Raw genomic sequence first — 25,913 nt, forward strand, 5'->3', positions numbered from 1 at the left:
TTTAAAGTTTGTCTTTATTAACAAATTTATAACACAACTTTACTACAGTCTGAGTTCAAGATATTTTAGAAAACATTTGGTCGCTGAGGAAGACATAAATTATAGTAAGCATCCTTGTTCCAAAAGTCTGGGCCCTTCCATCCACACCAGCCCTAGATTTGGGAGAAGCGAAAGGAAAATCTTTTACAAAATTATAGGACTACATGATCAAAACTGTAACATTTTAAAAACCTGTTCTGTCCGCTGGATCCTGTAATAAGACTACCTGTATAAGTCAGAGATCTGAACTGGGAAGCATGGACATTAACAGACTTGGGTCCATTTCAGGTAGAGTTTAACAAAATTTTAACTCTATGGTACTTAATCCTAGAAATTATTTTTAAAAATTCCTTATGGTAACTGTTACTCCAAATACCACATTTTTCTTGATTTTACGATGTACAATTCTGGCAGTCGATGGCAGGTGATAGTTGAACTGGCAGTCTGTTTTTCTTAGTTCTCCACTAAAGACGGTCTAGGGACCATGCCGTGCATCTTAGCTATGAGGAAATGTGTGTGGCAGGGAGAAATCTGTGCTGGCTTCTTGAGATGCCCTTCACTGTCTTTGGGCCATAATCATGCCACTCTCCATTCTTCATATCACTATTAATCCTTTCTCCCAGCAGAGAAAATTACGTTCAAACAAAATCTCATTGTAAATACAAAAGCGTATCAAATTTCTTTCAGGGCCATTGGTTTCTTTTTTTAAACTTCTTAAATGTTTATTTTTTTTAGAGAGAGACAGAGCACAAGCTAGGGAGGGCCAGAGAGAGAGAGGGAGACACAGACTCTGAAACAGGGTCCAGGCTCTGAGCTGTCAGCACAGAGCCTGAAACGGGGCTCAAACTCACAAACCGTGAGATCATGACCTGAGCCGAAGTCGAACACTTAACTGCCTGAGCCATCCACGTGCCCCTGGTTTATTTTCTTAAAGACTCAGCTAATGACTAGTCTGAGTTATATCATTCTGAAATGAAATGCTTTGCTTGCAAAATACTTTTGAGGAGGCCAGCTAGGACTCTTAAAATAAATACCAGTGGGTGAGTGACAGTAACCCTAAGTAACTAGGAAGCTGCTGGGCATTGTCAGGGACCTAGAGTTCAAGTGCATGCTTTCTACAGAAGATAGTGTGTTAGCTCTATTTTTTTAGTGTGGAGGTTGGAGGGTTCAGTAGACATGTTCTTTAATCTGATTTCAAATGCAAGTAAAAAAACAAACAAAAAATCCTCCATCAGTCATGTTCCCCTGTCCCCAGGTAACTGCTAATTTATCTTTGAGATGTTTGTTTTTATACGTAAATAAGCTTTTTATTATCTCTTTTAGCAAACTTTTTTCTCATAAATTTAATGTTCTAAAATCTGTTTTCTTGATGAACAGAAAAAAAAGGCTTATATGACCTGTTTTAATCTTTGAGGGCTTTTTCAGGTAACCAGACTCAAATATTTAAAAAAGAAGTGGGTAGAGAGGGTGCCCAAACCAGCAACTGATGGCAGTAGATAGGGGAGCCTGCTCTTTCCTTTTGAGGCCAGTGGTCTGGGAACTTCAAACAGGGAAGTTCCACAAAGGGGTAAAGAGAGGTCAGGCGGAGACAGAACTCTCCCTGTAGCTCCCCCTACAGACTGAAAGTTGGTGTCCTCCCAAAATTCACGTGAAACCTAATCCCTAAGGTGATGGTAGCTAGAAGGGGGCCTTTGGGAGGGGACTAGGTTATGAGGGCGGAGCCCTCATGGATGGCATCAGTGCCCTCATTAACGAGGCTGCTGAAACGTCCCTCATCCATTCTACCACGTGGAAGACCCTGAAAAAGACTGCTCTCTGTGAACTAGTAAGTGGGGCTCACCAGACCAGACATGCCGGTGCCTTGGATTTCTCTGCCTCCAGAATTGTAAGGCCACCCAGGCTATGGTGTTCTGTCATAGCAGCCTGTACAGACTATAAAACAGTGCTCTAGATTGCTGAGTTAAGTGAGAGTCAGTAGTTCCACCGATGGCCAGGCCTTGGCTTCACAGCTCCTTCTGTGTGCCAATACGGCAAAGGGTTTTTTATAGAATCTATGGAAATATAACTTGAAAAGGACAGCACAGTCCTCAGAGACAGTAATCAGGAACAATGCCTTACTGGATCTATCCAGATGCTTCAGAAAACCCTATCTGGACAACTCCATCTAGTGCAAAGTTCCTCATGCCAGCCAGAAAGAAGTAATTTTATCTGTATCACACCTCTAATTAAAATAAGGTTTCTCATTGCCTAGAAGATAAAATCTAAATGCCTGGTTTCTCGCAGGGCTCACAATGACTATCCTGCCAGCCACACCCCTTAAACCAGCTCTACTCAGGTTCAAACTACTGTAGTTCGGGGAACATGCCCTGCTTTCCTTTCACTGTGTCTAAGGGAGCCCTCTACAGGATCTACAACTCTACAGGAGTTCCAGCTCCCTCTTAGGTAACCATATTCTTTCTGGGGAATCCTTTTTGGATCTCCTTTGTCCTTGTAGCTAGACTAAGAGCTTTTTAAAGACCTTCTTTAATACCCCTATTGCTTTGGACAGTGGATGGCACATATTAGGTGGGTACTTCATTTTGAATGAGTAAACAGTTTGCTAAAGAAAGAGTAAATACTGCTTCCATTTGCATGTACCGGCCAAAAACATTCCATACATAGATTTAAAAGTCCAAATGTCTTGACAGAGAAAAGCAGAATGCACTTATATCCTGTCAGTATTTAGATAGTCTTAGCATTAGCAAAAGACTTTACTAGTCTGAAATATAAAACAGTTCAGCCACACACAGTGAAGCTCTTTACATACTAAAACCCCTTATCCTCAGGGCTTTAGTAACCTCATGCAGTTATGTTCTTTTCAACTTCTGAAAGTGTATCCCCAATCAATTTCAATGTTAAACTACCCAATTCTCCAGGAATTCTGCTTTAAAAAAATGACCTGGACAGAGTTAAGAAGGTAGAGTATTATGGGGACCCTGACCTTGTCTTATCCCTGAAATGCAGCTAGATCAGCATCAAACCATTTTGAAAACCTAGGAAATTGATGTGAGGATTAATGCAACAATCTGCATAATTTGAGCCAGATAACTTGGCAGGTAGATGGTGCGGAGAGATGTGGGGGAGAGAAAAGCAGCAGAGCCATGGAGGGTAAGAAGCTGTTTTCATGGAGAGAGGACAGAGAGAAAGGGGGAGAGTGCAGTGTATTGGGACTGCGCAAGAAAAACACTTCCCCTGAAAGTAGCTAGAAAGAGAAAGAGTGAAAACGCTTGCAGGGGAACGGACAAGAAATCAGTTTCCCAAAACCATTGAGAGAGAGAAAGGAGTGGGTTTCAATTCCACCAGGATTCTATAAACAGCGGAGCGCACAGTCTGAAGTTTCAGAGTTCATGCCTGGCAGGCAGACAACTTAGACACAGACAGAGTAAAGGCAGGAGCCTGAAACAAAGGAGGGGTGCTTGATCACGTGTGTGAGGGCACAAAATCCCCACGCCAGAGACTAGAGAGCTGGGTGAAACCATTTTCACCTCAAGCGCACATGTGCGCACACAGGGATAGACCCCAGTGAGCTAATCAGCGCCACCAAGTTGACAACGGAGCCATTGCCAGAAGTCCTGCCCACCTGCACCCTCGAGGCATATCCTGGAGAAGACCAGGACAAATCCCTTCCACCTGTTTAAGGACTAGAGTGTGATGCAAAGTTTCAGTTTCAGGGGAAACTGGATGTAACTTCATTCAGGCTGCATTCTGCTTGCTTGCTTGTTTGTTTGTTTTTGCTTCTGTTGTTTTCTTTTTCTTTCTTGGATACAGAAAGAGATCAAATTTTTTAATTTTTATTTATTTTCCTTATTTTATTCTATTATTTAAAAATTTGCCAGTGGGGGGGCGCCTGAGTGGCTCAGTCAGTTAAGCATCCGACTTCGGCTCAGGTCAAGATCGAGAGGGAGGAATGTACACCAAAATAAAAAACAGGAAGAAATCATGGCCAGGGATTTAATCAACACAGATACAGTAAGATGTCTGAACTAAAATTTAAAACCACAATTATAAGAATACTAGCTGGTGTTGAAAAAAGTATGGAAGACAATAGAGAATCCCTTAGTGCAGAGGTAAAAGAACTAAAACCTAGTCAGGCAGAAATTAAAAATTCTATAACTGAGATGCAATCTTGAATGGATGCCATGATGGCAAGGATGGACCAATCAAAGCAGCAAATCAGTGATACAGAAGATAAAATGTCGATACTACCCATTGCAGTCTATACATTCAATGGAACCCCTATCAAAATAACACCAATATTCTTCCCAGAGCTAGAACAGACAATTCTAAAAAGTTATATGGAACCAGAAACGACCCTGAATAGCCAAAGTAATGTTGAAAAAGAAAACCAAAGCTGCAGGCATCACGATTCCAGACTTCAAGCTGTATTACAAAGCTGTAATCATCAAGACAATATGGTACTGGCACAAAAACAGACAGATAGATCAAGGGAACAGAATACAGAACCCAGAAATGGACCCACAAATGTAAGGCCAACTAATCTCTAACAAAGCAGGAAAGAATATCCAATGAAAAAAAGGCAGTCTCTTCAGCAAATGGTGTTGGGAAAACTGGACAGCGACATGCAGAAGCATGAACCTGGACCAAACTCAAAATGGATGAAAGACCTAAATGTAACACACGAAACCTTTAAAATCCTATAGGAGAAAACAAGCAACAACCTCTCTGACCTTGGCCACAGTAACTTCTTACTAGACATGTCTCCAGAGGCAAAGGAAACAAAAGCAAAAATGAACTATTGGGACATCATCAAGATAAAAACCTGCACAGCGAAGGAAAAAGTCAACAACACTAAAAGGCAACTGACAGAATGGGAGAAGATATTTGCAAATGACAAATCAGATAAAGGGTTAGTATCCAAAATCTATAAAGAATTTACTAACTCAACACCCAAAAACCAAATAATCCAGTGAAGAAATGAGCAAAAGAACAGACATATTTCCAAAGAAGATATCCAGATGACTAACAGACATGAAAAAGATGCTCAACATCACTCATCATCAGGGAAATACAAATCAAAACCACAATGAGATTACCACCTGACGCCTGTCAGAATGGCTAACATTAACAACTCAGGCAACAACACATGTTGGCGAGGATGTGGAGAAAGAGGATCTCTTTTGCATCGTTTTTGGTAATGCAAGCTGGTGCACCCACTCTGGAAAACAGTATGGAGGTTCCTTAAAAAACTAAAAATAGAACTACCCTATGACCCAGCAATTGCACTACTGGGAATTTATCCAAGGGATACAGGTGTGCTGTTTCAAAGGGGCATGTGCACCCCAATGTTTATAGCAGCACTATCAACAATAGTCAAAGTATGGAAAGAGCCCAAATGTCCATCAGCTGATGAATGGCTAAAGAAGATGAGGTATATATACACAATGGAATATTACTTGGCAATCAAAAAGAATGGAATCTTGCCATTTGCAACAACATGGATGGAACTAGAGTGTATTATCCTAAGCTAAATAAATCAGAGAAAGACAAATATCACCTGATTTCATTCCTATGTGGAATTTAAGAAACACAACAGATGAACACAGGGGAAACGAAGGAAAAATAAGATAAAAACAGAGAGGGAAGCAAACCATGAGATACTTTTTTTTTTTTTAAATAGAATTTACTGTAAAGGTAGCTAACCTAGTATATACAGTGTGCTCTTGGCTTCGGGAGTAGATTTCCATGATTCATTGCTTACATACAACAACAAGTGCTCATCCCAACAAGTGCCCTCCTCAATGCCCATCATCCATTTTCCCCTCCTCCCATCAACCCTCAGTTTGTTCTCTGTATTTAACAACCATAAGAGACTCTTAAATACAGAGAACAAACTGAGGGTTGCTGGAGGGGTGTTGTGTGGGGGATGGGCTAAATGGGCAAGGGGCATTAGGACACGTGTGATGATACGTAAGTGATGAATCACCAAATTCTATTCCTGAAATCATTATTACACTTATGTTAACTAACTTGGATTAAATAAAAAAAATATATAAAAAAGTAAAATATAAAATTCTAGAGTTTATTTTTAGTATTATTCTTTTTTTTTAAGTGTATTTATTTATTTTGAGAAGGTGAGCAAACAGGGCAGGCAGGAAGAAAGGGAGAGAGAATCCCAAGCAGGCTATCACTGTCACTGTGGAGCCCGATGAGGTGCTCGATCTCATGAACTGTGAGATCATGACCTGAGCTGATATTGGACGCTTAAGCGACCAAGGCTCCCCTAGAGTTTTTAAATAGAGAACGTAAGATATTATTTATAACTCCTAATTAAAGCTTTTTACATAAGAAAATGATCTAATTAAATTATAAACTCACAGTTCAGAGAAACCTTTTCATTCATGTTGATGTTGACTTAGTGACAACATGATAAAAATAAAAGGCAGTAACAGTATGATATATTCATTGGCTTATGGCTGGAAAGGTTGTATGCATTTTTTGTAATTTTAATATATTTGGCAAAGAATATAGTAGTTAAAATTCAAGTTAATTATGTCTTATACTTGCCTTCTAAAGTTTTAGTATGAGTTTTCATATGTGTAAATTTGTTGCCTATAAATTAAATTTATCCCTCCTTTAACTGATATTGTAAGTATCAATGCCTACTCTGGAATTTTGTCTCAAATTCAAATCTTTTATAGAATGAGATTAAGTTATATGTAAATAAATTAAAAGTAGTCAAGCCTCCATACCGTTTAGTTTATTTTTGGTTACTAATACAATTATAAAGGTTATTTAATCTACCCTCCTATTTCAATACATTTGTTTATGCAAAGTTGTAACATCTCCAAAGGAATATAATGATGAGCTGTGTGTTCCATTATTAAGTTAATAATTAAGAAAGTGTTTATAAATCTAAAGTTTTTTCTTTGCAATTCACTTTAGTTTTCTCTTGTTCTCCCTACCTAGAAAGATACTCCTTATAGCCCCAGAATACCTCCTTATAGTGTGGATCACTGCCCTCGGTTTAGAGTCCTTCTGTTAACAGCCAGTTTGCTATCTTTTGGTTCCAGGTTCTTTGCCTTGTATCTTCATTTCTGTTAAACAGATACTTACCTTTTCCAAAATAACTTGCAGATCTTCAGCGCCTGTATAATGTGGATCTAAAATTAGAAATTTTATCTGCCCGGTAATTTCGTTCCACGCCACTCCTAGTATTGTGTGGGCCAAAACTCCTCCCCCTATAACAGAGGAAATGTGAACTGTGAGAGGGCATGTATGAATCTCAACTTGCTACTCAATTGCAATTTAAAAGCACTATCTTGCCTATTAATCGATCTAATATCGCATTAGAATGGACTAGCCTATATTATAAAAGACCACAGATGATGTCAAATACACTGAGGAGATAAAATTATATCTTTAAAGACAAAAAAGATACAATCATATTTATAACCATATAAGGTTTATATTCCACTGCCATATCCATGGCATTACTGATACTGGATTTACAAAGGGCTATGCAGGGTCTAAACTCCTCCCAAGAGAACAAGGCTTGTTCGTCATAGAATCATCAATCTTTAGATCGACTAATCTGATCCTTTTGACAAATACAGCCCAGTGAGGTGAAGCAATCTGTACAGTGTCACACAGCCAGCCAAGTTAGTGACAGCACCATGACTTACGAGGCTCAACTGAGTGACAGTGGCCTCTTTTCTATACTGCTCTCAACTCTTTAAATATTTCAACACAGTTATCATTTCTCTTCTTAACCTTTATCTTTTGTTTTAGCTTTCTTCCCACCTTGGAAATAGAAAAATAAATACCCAGAGGTCAATATATACGGTATAAAAGCTAATTTTGAAAGGTTTAAAAATGACTGATTTTATGTGACATTATTTACATTAACAATACATTTTACATGTTCTCCACTCTATCAAAGGAGCCCAAGATGTCCAGAACATCTTACCGATCATTACTGGAGTTCCTTCACTCTGGAAATGATTAGCCAGCTCCCGTCCTTGAGAGGCCATTTCAGAACCTTGGCTAGAAAGAAACCATTCTCTATCAGATGAAAAATTTCTCACACTAAAGTCATTAAGGAGTTAGGGAGCCAATGTTTTCTACCTTTTTGTTTTCTTTTTTTGGTTACTGAAAAAATACGATATAAATTTAAATATAATTAAGTGGTCAGGAACTGACCTGAGAGCAATTTAAAGCACCATAACCTCTTAAAATATTTAAGGCCACTAAACATGCTAGGAAAGAAGTAAGGAGACCCTGTTCCTTTGCTTCTGCAACTGCATAAAGAAGGGTCTGGATTTTTAACTGGGGAGTAAAAGTGGTCACATTGATGCCCAGTGGGCTCTTATGGATGGATTTAATTTTGGAAAAATGAGTTTTAAGTCCTGGGTTCTTGTCTTCTTGCCATCAGACTCAGTCTGTATTTCCTTATCTTTAAATCGGGACCAATCACTCTGCCCTGTCTACACGACAGGAGCTTTGGGACTACAATAGACAATATCTGTGAGGCCAGTATGAAAACTGCAAGATGTTTTCAAGTACGACATACTATTTTTAGGGATATTTCAATGTCCTATACAATTCGTATTTTTGAGAAGAGAGAAAGATGGTCAGATGAAGGGAGGTTATTTTTTAGATTGGACGGGCCAAGTGGTGCTAATCCTTACCTTCTTAGTAAGGCATGTGTAAAGTTTTAAGGGGCCAAAATGCTCACTTTTTGAGCACCATATGCTTCAATACTTAATCTATCATTTATTTGTTAGCATTGGTTTCCAGAGCCAAACCAAACTGCAAGTGTGAAATCAGATGAACTTGGACAAAAGCACATGCACAAAAAAGGATGGTGTTACTGTATCTACTGAGGTTGTTGTAATAGAAAATGTATTTAAAACACAAGCTCATAGGGGCGCCTGGGTGGCTCGGTCGGTTGAGCATCCAACTCTTGGTTTCATGTCAGGTCATGATCTCACGGTTTCTTGAGTTCAAGCCCTGAATCAGGCTCTGTGCAGACTGCATGGAGCCTGCTTGGGATTCTCCCTCTCTCTCTGCCCCTCCCCTGGCTTATGCTCTCTCAGTCTCTATCAAAATAAATAAACTTAAGAAAAAATAAAACATAAGCTCATAAACAAGGAGTAAGCTACTTACGGTCATAGAAATTAATCTTATTTAACTAATATTTGCTCATATTTTAATGCTAGAATTATGGTTAAAATGTATTGGAAAAAAATGAATATATTATTTGGACACATTATTAGTTCACTGACATCTTAGAAAAAGAGCAGGAGTTACACAAAAAGGGCAGTCATAGATCAACATTTGATTTTCTCCTTTGAAGACTTTTTAAAGACTTGAGGATAAAAAAATTTGATTTTATGTAACTCCACTCAAAGTTGACATATTCCCAAGTTTCCCTCTTCTAGGCTAAAATTAAGTCTAGACCATACAAGTATATATCACGAAATTTACTCATTGACTCAAAGTCTTCTAAAAAATAACCAAAAAAAGCTCAGGGTTTAAAAAAATGGGATTAGGGGTACCTGGGTGGCTCAGTCGGTTAAGCTTCTGACTTTGGCTCAGGTCATGATCTCACAGCTTGTGGGTTTGAGCCCCACGTCAGGCTCTGTGCTGACAGCTCAGAGCCTGGAGCCTGCTTCAGATTCTGTGTCTCCCTCTCTCTGCCCCTCCCCTGCTTGTACTCTGTCTGTCTGTCTCTCAAAAAATAAACATTAAAAAAAATTATAAATAAATAAATAAATGGGATTAATAAAGCAATGAAGCAACAGGGAGGGGAGAAAGAATGTGGAGGAAGAGAAAGGAGAAAAAGATCTAGTTTTCTTATTATTTTAATAAAATGACAGGGGCGCCTGGGTGGCGCAGTCGGTTAAGCGTCCGACTTCAGCCAGGTCACGATCTCGCGGTCTGTGAGTTCGAGCCCCGCGTCAGGCTCTGGGCTGATGGCTCAGAGACTGGAGCCTGCTTCCAGTTCTGTGTCTCCCTCTCTCTCTGCCCCTCCCCCGTTCATGCTCTGTCTCTCTCTGTCCCAAAAATAAATAAACGTTGAAAAAAAAAAAATTAAAAAAAAAAAAAAGAAAAAAAAAATAAAATGACAATCTTGGTTTGAAATGATTTCACTAATTTCTTAGCATCCTCACCTGACGAACAGTATTTTTGATGTTATTCCAGTCAGTTGGTTCAGTACCAGCTGCACCTCGATAGATCCAATCCATTGCCGTGATCCGACAAATGTTGCTGGTTTGTCCCCGGCATCAACTAGAGCCTTTATGTGTTTAAAAATACAAAAAAATCCACACACAAGACAGCCATTAAAAACTCTATTTTGGACCTTTTTTCCGATTACAGGTATATATTTTTTTCCTTCAAAACAGAAATAAGTCTGTGTGTACCATGAGGTAATAATAATTGTTAGTAGTACATTAAGGGGTCATGAAATGTACAATTGATTATAATTTTAAATGGCATGTTCTGTACCTGCTGAATTTCTCTGTGCGTTGGAATGGGTCTCTCTGTGTAGCCCTGGTGTCTGAACCAAGAGCAGATGGTCTGCAGAGATCGGTAAGCGCAGCCCCAGCCACTGTCATCCGTCCGATCCTGCATGTAGTGATGATAACTGTATATGCCCTGGACCACATGAATCTATATAAAAAGAAGAAATAGAATAACATATTAAACTTAAGATAGATGCATATATTCTATAATACACCCAAGCCAAGTTTACTGTTCTCAGAGCTAGACTGTTACTGTCATTCCTTACAAAAATGCCTTGAGAACTATAGTTGAACGTTATACCCTCTTGGCTTTTTATTAAATGTCCAAAGTCCTTACCATATAGGCTGTCAGGCCTGTTAAGTCCCGCCCTCTGGCAGTTTCATCTTGGCTTTCCTCTATTGCATGCTCTGTTTTAGGTTCAGATATGCCAGGGGCAATCTGATCTCAGAGCCTTATGGTTCTCCCTGCTGCAACACTCTTTTCCCAAACAGTTTTGCAGCTCTGCACCCTTATTTCACTCAGGTCTCTGCTCAAATGTCAGAGACCTTTGTGATCATCCAACCTAAACATGGCATGCTTACTCCCTCACCACCCACCACTTGCCCTGGCTGTTACTCTCTCTCCTGCTTTTTTTTTTTTTTTTTTTCCCCAAAGCACTACTTGACCCATTACTTATTACTTTTTAAATCTCTGTCTAACTACACTAATATGTGAGTTCAATAAGGGCAAGTACTGTGTCTTATTTATTTCTGGGCCTAAGCTTCTCCAGCGGGCCTGGCTAATGGTTAATAGCCGGTAAATATTTGTTGAATAAATGATGAAGGAATGAACAAACAAAGGGTCCACATAATGGGACATGTGAAGAATGTTTCTCCAATTTTGTAAACCTGCCATTGATTAAAACCCAGGTATGCTATTTATTTATTTTTTTTTTTTTTTTTTTTAAATTTTTTTTTTTTTTTCAACGTTTATTTATTTTTGGGACAGAGAGAGACAGAGCATGAACGGGGGAGGGGCAGAGAGAGAGGGAGACACAGAATCGGAAACAGGCTCCAGGCTCTGAGCCATCAGCCCAGAGCCTGACGCGGGGCTCGAACTCACGGACCGCGAGATCGTGACCTGGCTGAAGTCGGACGCTTAACCGACTGCGCCACCCAGGCGCCCCCCAGGTATGCTATTTAAATAGGGGAATTTGGGTGGCTCAGTCGGTTAAGCGGCCGACTTCAGCTTAGGTCATGATCTCAGGGTCTGTGAGTTAGGGCCCCATGTCAGGCTCTGTGCTGACAGCTCAGAGTTTGGAGCCTGCTTGAGATTCTGTGTGTGTGTCTCTCTCTGCCCCTCCACCACTCATGCTCTTTCTCTCTCTCTCAAAAAATAAAATAAACATTAAAAACATTAAAAACAAATCCTTAAATAAAGGCCAAGATCATATAACTTCTTTCTTGTTGTATAAAGCAATATTAAGCGCCTGGGTGGCTTAGTCGGTTGAGCTTCCAACTTCAGCTCAGGTCATGATCTCATGATTAGTGAGTTCCAGCCCCGACTCAGGCTCCGTGCTGACAGCTTGGAGCCTGGAGCCTGCTTGGATTCTGTGTCTCCCTCTCTCTGTGCCCCTTCCCCGCTCATGCTGTGTCTCTCTCTTAAAAAATAAAATAAACATTAAAAAATGTGTTTAAAAAAGAACACATGTTCCCCACCTCCCACCACAAACTGGTACTATTATTTTTTGGCTTAAATTAGCTAGGAAGAGGCATGGACAAATACAGAATCCTCACCCAACAATGAGACAATATATTTTCTTCTCAAGCACACACAGAAAATTTATAACGAGAACATTGCAGTAGGCTGAAAAATGGTCCCCAAATGATATCTATCTCCTAATCTCTGGAACCTGTGAATGCTACCTTATATGGTCAAAACAGAAAACAAGAACAAAAAAGAAAAAAGAAAAAAAGTTTGAGGGAGGCCTTTGCAGATATGATTAAATCAAGGGTCTTAACATATGGGCACATTTGCCTGGACTACCAAGATAGGCCCTGAATGTAACCACAAGCGTCCTTGCGAGGGAGTGGAGAAGGAACTCTAACACAGAGGAGGAGAAGAGTAAGGCAGCATGACCACAGAGGCTGACAGGAAGTGATGCAGCCACCAGCAGCTGGAAGAGGCAGGGATAGATTCTCCCCTAAAGTGTCTAGAAGCTGCCTGACCTTGCTGACACCTGGATTTCAGCCTACTGATGTGGTCCCCGAAGTCCTCTACGTAGACATTGTAGCGTATGTTCATTTTTAATAAGATTTCCTTACAAAGCACATACATTTAAAAAAAAAAATTTTTTTTAACATTTATTTATTTTTGAGACAGAGAGAGACAGAGCATGAACGGGGGAGGCGCAGAGAGAAAGGGAGACACAGAATCGGAAGCAGGCTCCAGGCTCTGAGCCGTCAGCCCAGAGCCCGACGCGGGGCTGGAACTCACGGACCGCGAGATCGTGACCTGAGCTGAAGTCGGACGCTCAACCGACTGAGCCACCCAGGCGCGCCGTATATGTTCATTTTAAATAAGCTTTCCTTACAAAGCACACAGAGACTCAGCAGATACTGAATAAATGCCATGACATGATGGACAATCAAGTTTCCTCTCTCGGCGGCCTGAGTTTAAGGGAATGGACCTTAAATGATGTGGGCGGTGAGCAGCTCTGAGGAGGGCAGGAAAAAATTACACACAGCCTTCAGCGATGAAGAAATGGAGGCTGAGAAAAGCAGGCCAGTTAGGATCAAAGCAAACCCACAGAAAGCAGCAGAAATGCCACCAAGGAGCAGCAGGGGCCTGGGACAGGTGGCTGCCGGTCACAGGGCCGCTAAGTTCTAGGAGGCCGGCCGAGCAAGCATTCCTGTTCTCGGATGGCCCCGAGCCCCTGCTTACTGGCCCTACTCAAACCCCGCAAAGAACCCTCCCCACACTCCACCAGTCCAACTCTTAGCTGCCGTGAGTGAGGACCCACCACCTGCAACCAGGGCCGCACCGCACAGGAAACGTGTTGCAGGCCCTAACCAGACTCCTGCCACGGCATGCCCTGGGTAGAATACTTAGCCTACTTAGTGTGATTTCTCAGGTTCAGAATGAAAATAAATGGAACAGATGGGGGCAAGGCTTTTAAATAAGTTGGGGAATGGAATTTTAGTAGGAAAAATGTGGTACATAATATCTATACCTGACCTTTTTAGACTACTGTGAATTACTACTATCTTAAGCAATGATTATTAAAAGAAATGGGTGGTAAATTTTGTTTTAGAGACGATAGACATTATGAATAAATCCTTATAATTTCCACTGGATACAAAGAGCCAAGAAAAACCAAAAAACCCACCACTGACACTGATGATCAGTTGACTCTATAAATAATTATTAAACTCACCATACCAGTCTCTATGTTAGGTGGATTGAGATAAATGTGTGGATTTCTAATGTAACCATCTTTGTATGGTTCATCTGGAAAGTGATAAGCATTAGACCTTCTGAAATAAGGTCTGTCATGAGGCAGATTGAAGAGGTCATGTAACTCCTAAATGAAATCAGAATCAGTAGACGAGAAAAAAGTTAAATAACTTAGATTCCTTATCAGTAAACAAACTCAAGCTAAAGAGATAAAACAAAACTAATTATATACTGGCTATAAAAGTTACCAAACACACATGATTCACTAAACTAATATAATATGATAACATATAGAATAATAATATTGTAACAAACTAAAACCAAATGAGAGTTATTTATGTTTTTCTATGGATATGGGTAAAAACGGGAAGGGAACGCAGAAAAAATGAAAATGCAGTTGACCCTTGAACAATGCGGGGATTAGAGACACTGACCCCTCAAAAACTGAATAGCCACTGTTGACTGGAAGCCTTATAAACACATTAATGATTAATACATATTTTGTATGTTATATGTACTATATACTGCATTCCTACAATAAAGTAAGCTACAGAAAAGAAAACATTATTTAGAAAATCGTATGGAAGAGACAATACATTTATAGTGCTGGGTTGTATTTACTGAAGATAATCTATGTACGAGAGGATCCCTGCAGTTCAAACCCGTGTTGTTCAAGGGCCAGCTGTAATTTGTCAGAGTGAGAGAAGTAAGATAATTTCAAATTAATTATTTATTACAACACAATGTGTTAAAACACATCCAGGATAAAGACTGGTTTTGAAACAGCCTTGCAAATGAGTAAATTATAATGAACAATAATAGAATTATGTGACAGTATTTTGAAAAATCATGCTTAGAGTACTTCACAAATACAAAGGGTAGTGATTAAATTATGAAGTAGAAATTCGGTGGTAGGAAACCAACCAATATGGCATCAAAATTACAATGCACATACGTGTTTAAAATGCAAAATTTTCCCAACTGTATAAAAGTGTGACAGTTACTTTGTAAAGTCCGGCATTTTCCTTTTTTGTATCTCCTACGTATCTTGCAGTTTGAATGGGATGACGTGGTGCCTTTGCAGGTCAATTCCGCCAGCAACACTTACAGAGGGTGCAGAGGGTTACAGTATGACACCTCTTCCCAGGGGAATGAGGAAGATGCTCCCACAGTATAATTGGATGGGTGCCAGGCAAGACCAGACATCAAAAATATGCATTCCAAAACCAGTCATTTCATCAATCTCAGTTCTTTTAATGCTGATCATGTTTTCTTCAAAATACCTCTAATGAAACCCAAATAACGGTGGGACATGGGGGATGAAGTATTACTATAAATCCTAATTAGAATTAGCATAAATCCTAACTTTCCTTCTCTGACTGTAATCTTGTCTCTTTCACAAATCTTAAAATAACAGAAGGGAAAAGGAGTTTATTTATAAACACTCAGCAGCAGCTCCAGGCATGTGAGTATCTCTTCATTTCTGTACTTTGTTATGGAAAAATTTCAGAGAACATATGAACCACACTGAATGTATGAAATCAAAATGTTACATATGGTTTAGCATTTTTTCATTAATACCACTTTTAAAAAGTTCTATGTGAACAGAAATTACATAACATGTAAAAATAACAGTCTGCTTCCACACTTTCCTCTTAAATCACAAAATAATTTCCATTTATTAGAAATGTTTAAGTAAAAATGAAATGAGTCATGGTCATGTTTTCTCTAAGAACAGGTGAATTGGTTTTACCTTTCTATAGGACTGCAGCTGACCATCTGGAATTCCTGATGGATATGAAATTGTTTTAAGATTTTTTTCCCCTGGCAATAAAAAGTGCAGTGGTTCAGGAACCACAATAGATGTTCCTTTCATATATTTCAAAATGCACTTCTCCATATCAGTTAGTTGATTATGAATTGCATCAACTAGAAGTTTACGAACTCTGTGGAGGGAAATATTCAAGGGCATTAACGAAAGTTATAATGGCTATGAAAAATGAGAGTGGAGAGTAAATACATCTCAAATACAGTAAAACACTTGATTGGACCAGGTTTATGAAAGGAAGTCTAAATTATGCATAGTGAAGTAAACTGTGTATTTCTGAGTATAGGTAAAGGGAAAACCCTTTAGGTTTTGCACACTACCCTACATCCTCTAAATAAACATTTACTTACTAGATGACTCAGTTTAATAATAAGCAAGGAATAAATCACAGTAAAAGTTACAACAATCCTGGATATGCCTATATGATATTTAAAAACCGACTCTGATTACTTTGGGGAGGAGTGCTCATTCAAATGCAGTAGTAGGACAAAATACTTACTTTCCCCAGGTTTCTTCCGGAGCAACAGATAGAACTACATCAACGGGTAAAATCATACTAACGTAGTGGTGCCCCCCGCTTTCTCTTTCAATGATGGGGGTTACGGCTCCCAAAGAGGTTGACATTTCCAGCATAAGATCTATATTTACTATTTGATGCTATAAAGATAAACAGTAATAGCCAACTTATAGCACATTGAACATTAAAAATTAAGGGCAAGTAAAAGGACTTTTTAAGGGCCATATAAAGCTGTATGACAGTAAATTGTTTAAAAGCACACATCGTAGGGGTGTCTGGGTGGATCAGTCAATTAAACGTCCAACTCTTGATTCTGGCTCAGGTCAAGATCTTGTCTGCGCTGAGTACAGAACCTGCTTGGGATTCTCTCTCTCTCCCTGTCTCTCTGTCCCTCCCCCGTATTCTCCCTCTCTCTCAAAACGAATAAACATTTTAAAAATGAATAAAGAAAAGCACAAATCTTATCTTAAAAAAAAAAGTCTTCTCTGCTTCAAAATAATCTGAGGGAAGGTGGAGAGTGAGTGGGGATGAAGATGAAATCAGACTGACCATGTGTTGATAAACATTTGTGTGTGTGTGTGTGTGTGTGTGTGTGTGCGTGCGCGCGCACTGATAAACACTGAAGCTGACACAGCTTCACCAGTGTTCATACAGTGTTCTCTCTACTTTTGTAGAGATTTAAAGTAAAAAAAAAAAAATCAAATGAACAAGATACCAAAGGAACTTTTAAACATACGTTACAACTATATACCCCTGGTCTAAAGACACAGAGAACGATAAACAAATATTGAACTCTTATTAGTAGGTTTGATTTTGACAGGGGTATACAGTAACAACTCTGAAAACACTTTCTGTTTTTAACAAATCTGGCAAAATATTGAGGATACTGGAAGCTAGGTTTCTCACTGGAGAACATTTATGAGCCGTGTGAGGTAGGAGTAGAATTGGAAATACAAATAGGATTTACATAGATAAAGAAATGGAGAAATGGCTGATTCCCGAGCTGGAACAGGGACAGTACATGATGTGCCTAGAACACCTTGGGGAATGAAGTAGGAAGTACTCAAAAATACAGTGTCAAAAGGACACTGGAGCTAGCTTAAGGAAGCTTCCATTGGCTAAATCTTATAGGATGTGAGCATCCAAATAACTAATGAGAGTAACAGATTGTAACTCACTGCATAAAATAGGAACCTATGCTTCCATGTTTATAATAAGTTAAAGAAAAGCAAAGCTCTTCATTATGGTATAATTTCATGTAATAAATGTGGAAGGAAATGATAGAAAAATCACCACTTTGCAACCATCAGGTTAATGTTGGATTCAGGTAAAAATTACCAATTCCAACTGAAGTGGTGAGTAAAACTTTGGTAAGGAATAGGATACATAAATATAGCCTCAGAAGATACACAAAGTAGGCCTCACTTAACTACATATAAGGGAAAAAATAGTGTCCTCACAGAGAAGAAAACCCGCAGACACCGCATTAAGTAAGCGATCAGAGTTTTAACACCAACAATAGCAGGAGAAGACTCTTTAATATGATGTACTGAGGGGGACGTGACATTACTTCTGCCGTATTCTTACCAACAGTGTACCACCTGAATCTAATCACGAGGAAGCCTAACACATCCCAACTGAGGAGCATTCTACAAAGTAACTGACCCGTACTACTCAAAATGTCAAGCTCCAACTACTGGTAATTCTCAAATCATTTGATCGACAGCCCAGTTTTTTTGTACATTCCATATTTGTAAATCCAACAGCTCACGAGGACATCTCATTGGTGTCTCAAACAACATCACCGAAACTGACCTCATGTCCTCCCCTTCATCCATCTTTACCCAAGCAAGAAACTGGGCATCCCATGTCCAATTCGTTTCCAAGCATAATCCATTGCATCCCCTAGATATCTCTTGTCTCCACTCCCTCCTCTCCATTACCATGGCTGTGGGTTTAGTTCAGCTTCTTCTGAGGTGGCCCCTGCCCACCTCTCTAACCTCGTGTCATTTTCCCGTAACAGCCTAGAAAAACACTGCAGTCATGTTAACTTGATACAACTTCCTCCCTTAAAGGAGCTCCACTTTTCACGTCCAGTATCTGCCAAGTTTGTGGCATATGGCAAGTACTCAATAACACTGGTTCAAAAAAGCAACAGAACTAAGAACAATATGAAGAAAAGTAAGTTATTTCTTACTATCTCATAGCATAATGTGTCACTATCATGTTTCAGAACAATTCCGTTTTATTTATTTTTATATAACTTGTAAACATACTTGAATACTTTTTGTGGGAGCAAAGAAAGCATCGAAGAAAACCTTTAAGATATGTATTAATATGGAACAAAAGCTTTGACACGTAAAGCAGAAATATGACCTCTGGAAAGTCATTTACTCTTTCTGGACCTCAATAATCTGACCTGTGAAAAATAACAGAGTTGGATTAAATAATCTCTAACATCTCACTCCACTCCAAATTCAAGGATTAAACATTTTTAACTGAGAAGACAGGTGATTTGCTTACCATGTCCGATAACTTTTTGTCTTTCTTTCTCATAAATTTTCGTTTTGTATCTTCTTCCTGTTCAAAGCTAAATTTTTAATACACAAAGATGTTTATAATGTGCAGTGATGTTCTGAAAACATTTCTAGCAGTTTTCAAACATACTCACTGAATAAAGCGCATTATGGTCTTACAAGCAGAACCGTCAGCCAACTCTCCTGGGATGGTGTTTATGTCACTGTTGGGCCATATGTACACCGAACTGTGGCAAATTTTGAACACAAGTGCATTTGAAGAAAGCTTGGTTGACAGGTCACTTAGCACATGTTTTAGTGCTTTCTTGATAAATATTTCTAAATTAAAACAACATAAATAGAAGTTATTAAGACAAATTTTAAGCTTTTCAACACGAACGGTTCTAAACACACAAAACTAGAGCAGAGTAAAACTGACTCCCAAGAACTATTCCCCAGATTCAATAAAAAAATCATTTTGCCTTTCTTTTTGAAAAATTGAGATAAAAGTCATTGACCACAAAAATCCATCCTTTCAACGTGTACAACTCACTTGCTTTTAGCATATTGACAAGGTTTTACAACCATCACTATCTAATTCCAGAACACTGTCATCACCCTGTACTTAACAGAACCCTGTACTTAACAGCACTCATTCCCCGTTCCCTCTGCACTTACCCGTGGCACCACTAATCCACTGTCTCTATAGATTAGCCTATTCTGGATACTTCCTACAAATGGAATGACACATCATGCGTCCACGTCCACCTCTCACCCAGTATAGTATTTTCAAGGTTCATCTATATTGTAGCATAAATCAGTACTTCATTTCTTTTTATGGCCGAATAAAACTCCCTTGTATAGATACCACATAGTTTGGTTATCCATTCAAAGTGGAAACACATTTGGGTTGTCTCTTTGCTTTCTGGCTCTCATGAATAATGCTACGAACGTTTGTGTGCAAGTTATCGTGTGGATGTTTCCAACTCTCTTAGGAAGTGCTTGCTGTATTCTCTACCTAGGAGTAGAATTGCTGGGTCATAGGGTTAACTCTACATTGAACATTTTCAAGGAGCTGCCAAACTGTTTCCAAAGGAGCTGCACCATTTTATATTCCCGCCAGCAACGTAGGAGGATTTCCTTTTAATTTAATACAATTTTGGAATATGTAAAACATTTTCATGGTTCAAGAAGATATATTTAAAGAAGATAATATATACTTGTCCTAGCTTAATACTCTTAAATCCTAAACCTATTTAACCTTGTGATTACAATATTTATTTAACTATTACATTGATATCTTGATAAATAAATACCTTGGGGTTGTGGTAGAGAAAAGATTACTTATAACAAGTCAGATTTTAAGACATCTTGATCTGTTTCAGAAAGCTGAATTTAAAGATTTTCAGCTGCACTACAAAAGATAAACTTAATTCCTCGATTATCTTCTGTTTATCCCTGAAGGTCCATGAGGTAATGTAATCTAAAAAAATTGTGAAGTCTTTAAAGTTAAGTACTTCCTTCTTCTATATATTCTCATTAATGATTCTCTTCTTTGCGTGTTTGAAAGACTGATATAGTAGGAATATAATAAATCAAAAGACAAGCTCAAATACATTAATTACTAGGTAAAAAGCATCTACAGTGTCAGAAAGAACATTATGCATTCTTTCCCTTCCTATTTCCATGGAAACGATGGCCAGCTAGTGATCTCCTTCAAGGAACTTAGCACTTTTCATTCCTTATCTTTCTGAACCTTTCTTTGGCTTCTGACACCACCCATCATACTTTTCATGAGTGATTTTATTTATTATCATGGTGTGGCTTATCATCTTTCAGAGATATTCTCGATCTCCAGTCCTGACCACTCTCCCTTAAGTTTTGCATTCAAATTACCAAATGCCTGCTGGGAATCTGCACTTGATATACTCTGGCATCTTATATGAAACACATCTCAAATACAACTCCTCATCTTTCTCCTCTGATATTCTTTACCTCCGTTTGTGGCCTTAGCCCAAATCAGAAACAGGAAGACATCCTAGAATTTGCTTTATACAAACTCTGCTGAGTTTTCCCCCATAGAATTCTTGTGCCATTCCCAAACAACATAACCTTGAAGAGAGTGGGCTGTGGAGACTCAGGGTTATGCATAGGTGCAAGTCTGCGATGCACAAATCTGGGTGCCTCATTTACATTGTGCTCATTTATATTCATATTTATAGTGACAATTTTTCACCAGTGGGCAGTGAACTTTTTTAAGAAGGGGGACATCTTCCTAATTTGCCTAGAGGAACCTTATGGGCTAGTGGTGGTGCTGGAACACAATCCCTAAGTTTAAATCCAATTTATATACGTTACTAACCATATGATTTTAGTTTATTCATCCTATCTCTCACTTAGTTTCATCTGCAAAATAAAGAGAATCTTGGTATATTTCATCATCAATTTTATAATAAAAAAAAGAGAAGTCTTTTTGTTTTGTTTTTTGTTTTTTTGTCAGACCTACCATTAGCAGTAGCTAGCTGAAAAGCTAGATCAAGGCCTCCTCTTATTCTGAAGAGTACATCCACAGTCTCTGAAATCACCTAAGACAAAGAGAACCAAAATTCCATCGTAAAACAAAACAAACTCATCCTCATACAAATGAGACTGTATCTGAGATTGGGCTAAGGCATTAATTAACCTGTATTCTTCAAATTATTTCATGAGTTAATTCTGTTTTTTGCAGAAAAACAAAACACCCTAAATTCTAAATCAGGAGTTCTTAATCTTTGTTCCACATTGAAGTCACCTGAGGAGCTTAAAGTACTTACACCCAGGCTGCACCCCAGCGATTGTGATTAAATGATCTGGGACGGTCTAGGCACAGGGATATTTAAAAGCTCCTCTGTGCCAGTGATTCTAATATAAAAAGGTTGAGGACCACTGATTTAAAACAGTATTTCCAAATTATGGTCTTCACAACGGGTTTAAGAATGACATGAAAACATCAATGGTGAAGAACTAGTTTAAGAACCGGACAAGAACGATGAATCTAATATGATGACAGTGGTGGTCAAGACAATGAGAGTAAACTGACACATCATAATGGTGGGGATGTGAACTGTAGAACTCTTCTTCAGAGGGCAATGTGGCCATAAGAATCAAAAGTCTTATACTCAAATTCTCGGCCTAGTGATTTCTGCATTCAGAAATTTAGTCTAAAGAAATTTGCAGAGCACACAAAGGCCCCGGCATAAGGATGTTAAACTAAATGTTAACAGCGGGAGATTGGGTAAATAATTACGAATACTATACAGTCATGAAGAATCTCTATGCTTTAGAAGAATATTTAATAGCATAGGAAAATCTTGCACCTTATAAAGGGAAAAAGCCCGTGTGAAATGGAACCTATTAGTAGTTCCTAATATGAGTTTATATGTTGAATTTCGAGGAGTTGATGACATATGACAAATGACAGGTATCATTTTGTGGGGAATGGGGAGAGAAAGAGGAAGGGAATTTCTGAGATGAGGTTTCAAAGCTTTCATCAGATACTCAAAATAGGTCCCAAACAGGCTGAAGAACCACACTACACATTACGAACCCTATTTTAAAATAAATGAATAGATACTAACATTTATTGAGCTCTTAAAATGTAAAAGTCACTATGCTAAGTGGCCGGACATGTATTAACTCTCATCCTCAGAACATCATGAAGTAGGTACCATTACTATTTTTCTCTTTACAATTCCCTCCTCACATGTTTAAAAGGGTGATTGTTTTTATTTATTCCACAAACTAACCTGTTGAAAGGGTATACCCTTTGCCCCAGTTCTACTTCTGGAATTTGTGCTAAGGAAATAATCGAAGTTCAGTGAAAATGAGCTTCAATGTTGTCCACTTAACATACTGTTGTTCATCATAGCAAAAAAAATTTTTTTGGAAGCCACTTATTATTTTTTTTTTATATATATGAAATTTATTGACAAATTGGTTTCCATACAACACCCAGTGCTCATCCCAAAAGGTGCCCTCCTCAATACCCATCACCCACCCTCCCCTCCCTCCCACCCCCCATCAACCCTCAGTTTGTTCTCAGTTTTTAACAGTCTCTTAGGCTTTGGCTCTCTCCCACTCTAACCTCTTTTTTTTTTTTTTTTTTCCTTCCCCTCCCCCATGGGTTCCTGTTAAGTTTCTCAGGATCCACATAAGAGTGAAACCATATGGTATCTGTCTTTCTCTGTATGGCTTATTTCACTTAGCATTACACTCTCCAGTTCCATCCACGAGGCTACAAAAGGCCATATTTCATTTTTTCTCATTGCCACATAGTATTCCATTGTGTATATAAACCACAATTTCTTTATCCATTCATCAGTTGATGGACATTTAGGCTCTTTCCATAATTTGGCTATTGTTGAGAGTGCTGCTATGAACATTGGGGTACAAGTGCCCCTATGCATCAGCACTCCTGTATCCCTTGGGTAAATTCCTAGCAGTGCTATTGCTGGGTCATAGGGTAGGTCTATTTTTAATTTTCTGAGGAACCTCCACACTGCTTTCCAGAGCGGCTGCACCAATTTGCATTCCCACCAACAGTGCAAGAGGGTTCCCGTTTCTCCACATCCTCTCCAGCATCTATAGTCTCCTGATTTGTTCATTTTGGCCACTCTGACTGGCGTGAGGTGATACCTGAGTGTGGTTTTGATTTGTATTTCCCTGATAAGGAGCGACGCTGAACATCTTTTCATGTGCCTGTTGGCCATCTGGATGTCTTCTTTAGAGAAGTGTCTATTCATGTTTTCTGCCCATTTCTTCACTGGGTTATTTGTTTTTCGGGTGTGGAGTTTGGTGAGCTCTTTATAGATTTTAGATACTAGCCCTTTGTCCGATATGTCATTTGCAAATATCTTTTCCCATTCCGTTGGTTGCCTTTTAGTTTTGTTGGTTGTTTCCTTTGCTGTGCAGAAGCTTTTTATCTTCATAAGGTCCCAGTAATTCACTTTTGCTTTTAATTCCCTTGCCTTTGGGGATGTGTCGAGTAAGAGATTGCTACGGCTGAGGTCAGAGAGGTCTTTTCCTGCTTTCTCCTCTAAGGTTTTGATGGTTTCCTGTCTCACATTTAGGTCCTTTATCCATTTTGAGTTTATTTTTGTGAATGGTGTGAGAAAGTGGTCTAGTTTCAACCTTCTGCATGTTGCTGTCCAGTTCTCCCAGCACCATTTGTTAAAGAGGCTGTCTTTTTTCCATTGGATGTTCTTTCCTGCTTTGTCAAAGATGAGTTGGCCATACGTTTGTGGGTCTAATTCTGGGGTTTCTATTCTATTCCATTGGTCTGTGTGTCTGTTTTTGTGCCATGGAAGCCACTTAAATAGTTACCAATAAGAAGTCAGTTAAATAAAGAACAATACTACCATAGAAAATTTTAGGCACCCATTTGAACAAAAAATACTTAATGACAACGCAAGATACCGAAGAAGACAAAATTTAGAAAGACAGGCAAGGGCAAATTTACACTATTTGATTTTGCACAAAGTAACTAGTCACTCAGTACTTTTGTACTGTTCTGTAAAATTGGAAAAAACCTGTTTCATAGGGTTGTTGTGAAGATTCCACAAAAGATCTTCAGTGAAAGGACTAGAATCTCCCTAGGCTTCTGAACGGAGATCCTCTCTGAAGAAGTAATAGTTAAGCTGAGATGTGAAGGGTAAGTAGGTGTGAGTATTAACAATTCCAAAGGAAAGATGGGGGTGTAGAGGGGAGAACCCATTCCAAGCAGCGGCATAGATTGGTGAAGATCTGCTTCAAAAATTTAAAAGACTGCCACAGATGGTTAGATCTGATGGTGGCAAGGACAGGGATGGTTGCAGTAGAGTGAATGACAATTGACAGCCATGTAGGAGTAAGAATGCATAGGATCTGATTATTGATCAGATGTGCAGGAGTTAAGAGGAAGGTGTCAAGGAGGATTTCCAGGTTTCTGGCATGCACAACATGCTGGCTGTCGGTACCATTTACCAAGCTGGGGATCAGTGGAGGAAGAGCGATTGTGGGATGCTGGGAGGTGGAAATAATGAATCAGTTTTGAACTTGCGGAGTCTGAAATACATATGAATTGGGGAGCCTGGGTGGCTCAGTCGGTTAAGCCACCGACTTCCGCTCAGGTCACGATCTGGCAGTCTGTTAGTTCCAGCCCCACCTAGGGATCTGTGCTGACAGCTCAGGGCCTGGAGCCTGCTTCAGGTTCTATGTCTCCCTCTGTCTCTGCCCTTTCCCCGCTCATGCTCTGTCTCAAAAATAAATAAACATTAAAAACAATTTTTTAAATGAAATATATATGAATTATCTGAGTGAAGGTACAACTAGTAGATAAATCTGCAGATGTAGAGCTCGGAATACCGTTAAAAATTTTTTTTAATGTTTATTTTTTTATTTTGAGAGATAGATGCGAGCAGGGGAGAGGCAGAGATAAGAGAGAGAGAATCCCAAGCAGTCTCTGCAGTCATCGCAGAGCCCTTGCGATCTGACCTGAGATCATGACCTGAGCAGAAATCAAGAGTGAGACGCTTAACTGACTGAGCCACCCAGGCGCCCCTGGAATCCAGTTGTAAAAGCTGGAGATAACAAATTTGGGCAGTCTTTAAAGAAAGTTACTCGTATCTTTCCCGGGTCCAATACTTTTTCAAACCTTCAAAAACGCCTAATATAATCCCTCGTTCTCAAAATGCATACACAAGAAGGAGGCGCGGGCAGCGCAGGTCCTAACGTTGAGCTGGGGTATTCCAGGTAGTGTCGGGCAGTTGTCCCCCGGCTGAGACCACGGAGTTCGCAGCTGCCACCGTGGGCCCTGGCAGGACCAGCTCCTTCCAAAGGCTGTGGAGCCATGGAGGCTACCGAAACCCGAGGGGAAACACAAGCGGCGATGGCGAGCAGAGGTACTCACCATGTCTGCGACGTGGCGAAGACAAGGACTCTGACGTCTGCCCTAGGGCTCAGCTCGCTGGCCCGGAACTGGTGTTTCCAGGGACGGGGCCTCGGAAGGCTGACTACAATTCCCGACATGCCTCGC

General features: G+C 39.4%; 1 protein-coding gene across 1 annotated transcript; it reads right to left on the bottom strand.

Annotated features, from left to right (window-relative positions):
• Positions 1 to 25,843, bottom strand: UFSP2 (UFM1 specific peptidase 2). The gene is made up of 12 exons (XM_030312135.1): positions 25,788 to 25,843; positions 21,369 to 21,447; positions 19,018 to 19,201; positions 18,870 to 18,936; positions 16,329 to 16,486; positions 15,755 to 15,947; positions 13,982 to 14,128; positions 10,549 to 10,713; positions 10,212 to 10,336; positions 8,006 to 8,082; positions 7,153 to 7,277; positions 1 to 152 (listed from the first exon to the last, which is right to left on the bottom strand). Exons 1-12 carry the CDS (start codon positions 25,788 to 25,790, stop codon positions 66 to 68), a joined length of 1,410 nt encoding a protein of 469 aa, XP_030167995.1. The 5' UTR covers positions 25,791 to 25,843; the 3' UTR covers positions 1 to 65.
• Between the last annotated feature and the right edge of the window lie 70 nt (positions 25,844 to 25,913).

This window comes from Lynx canadensis, chromosome B1, assembly GCF_007474595.2.
Source record: "Lynx canadensis isolate LIC74 chromosome B1, mLynCan4.pri.v2, whole genome shotgun sequence".
In the NCBI taxonomy this organism is placed as follows: domain Eukaryota; kingdom Metazoa; phylum Chordata; class Mammalia; order Carnivora; family Felidae; genus Lynx; species Lynx canadensis.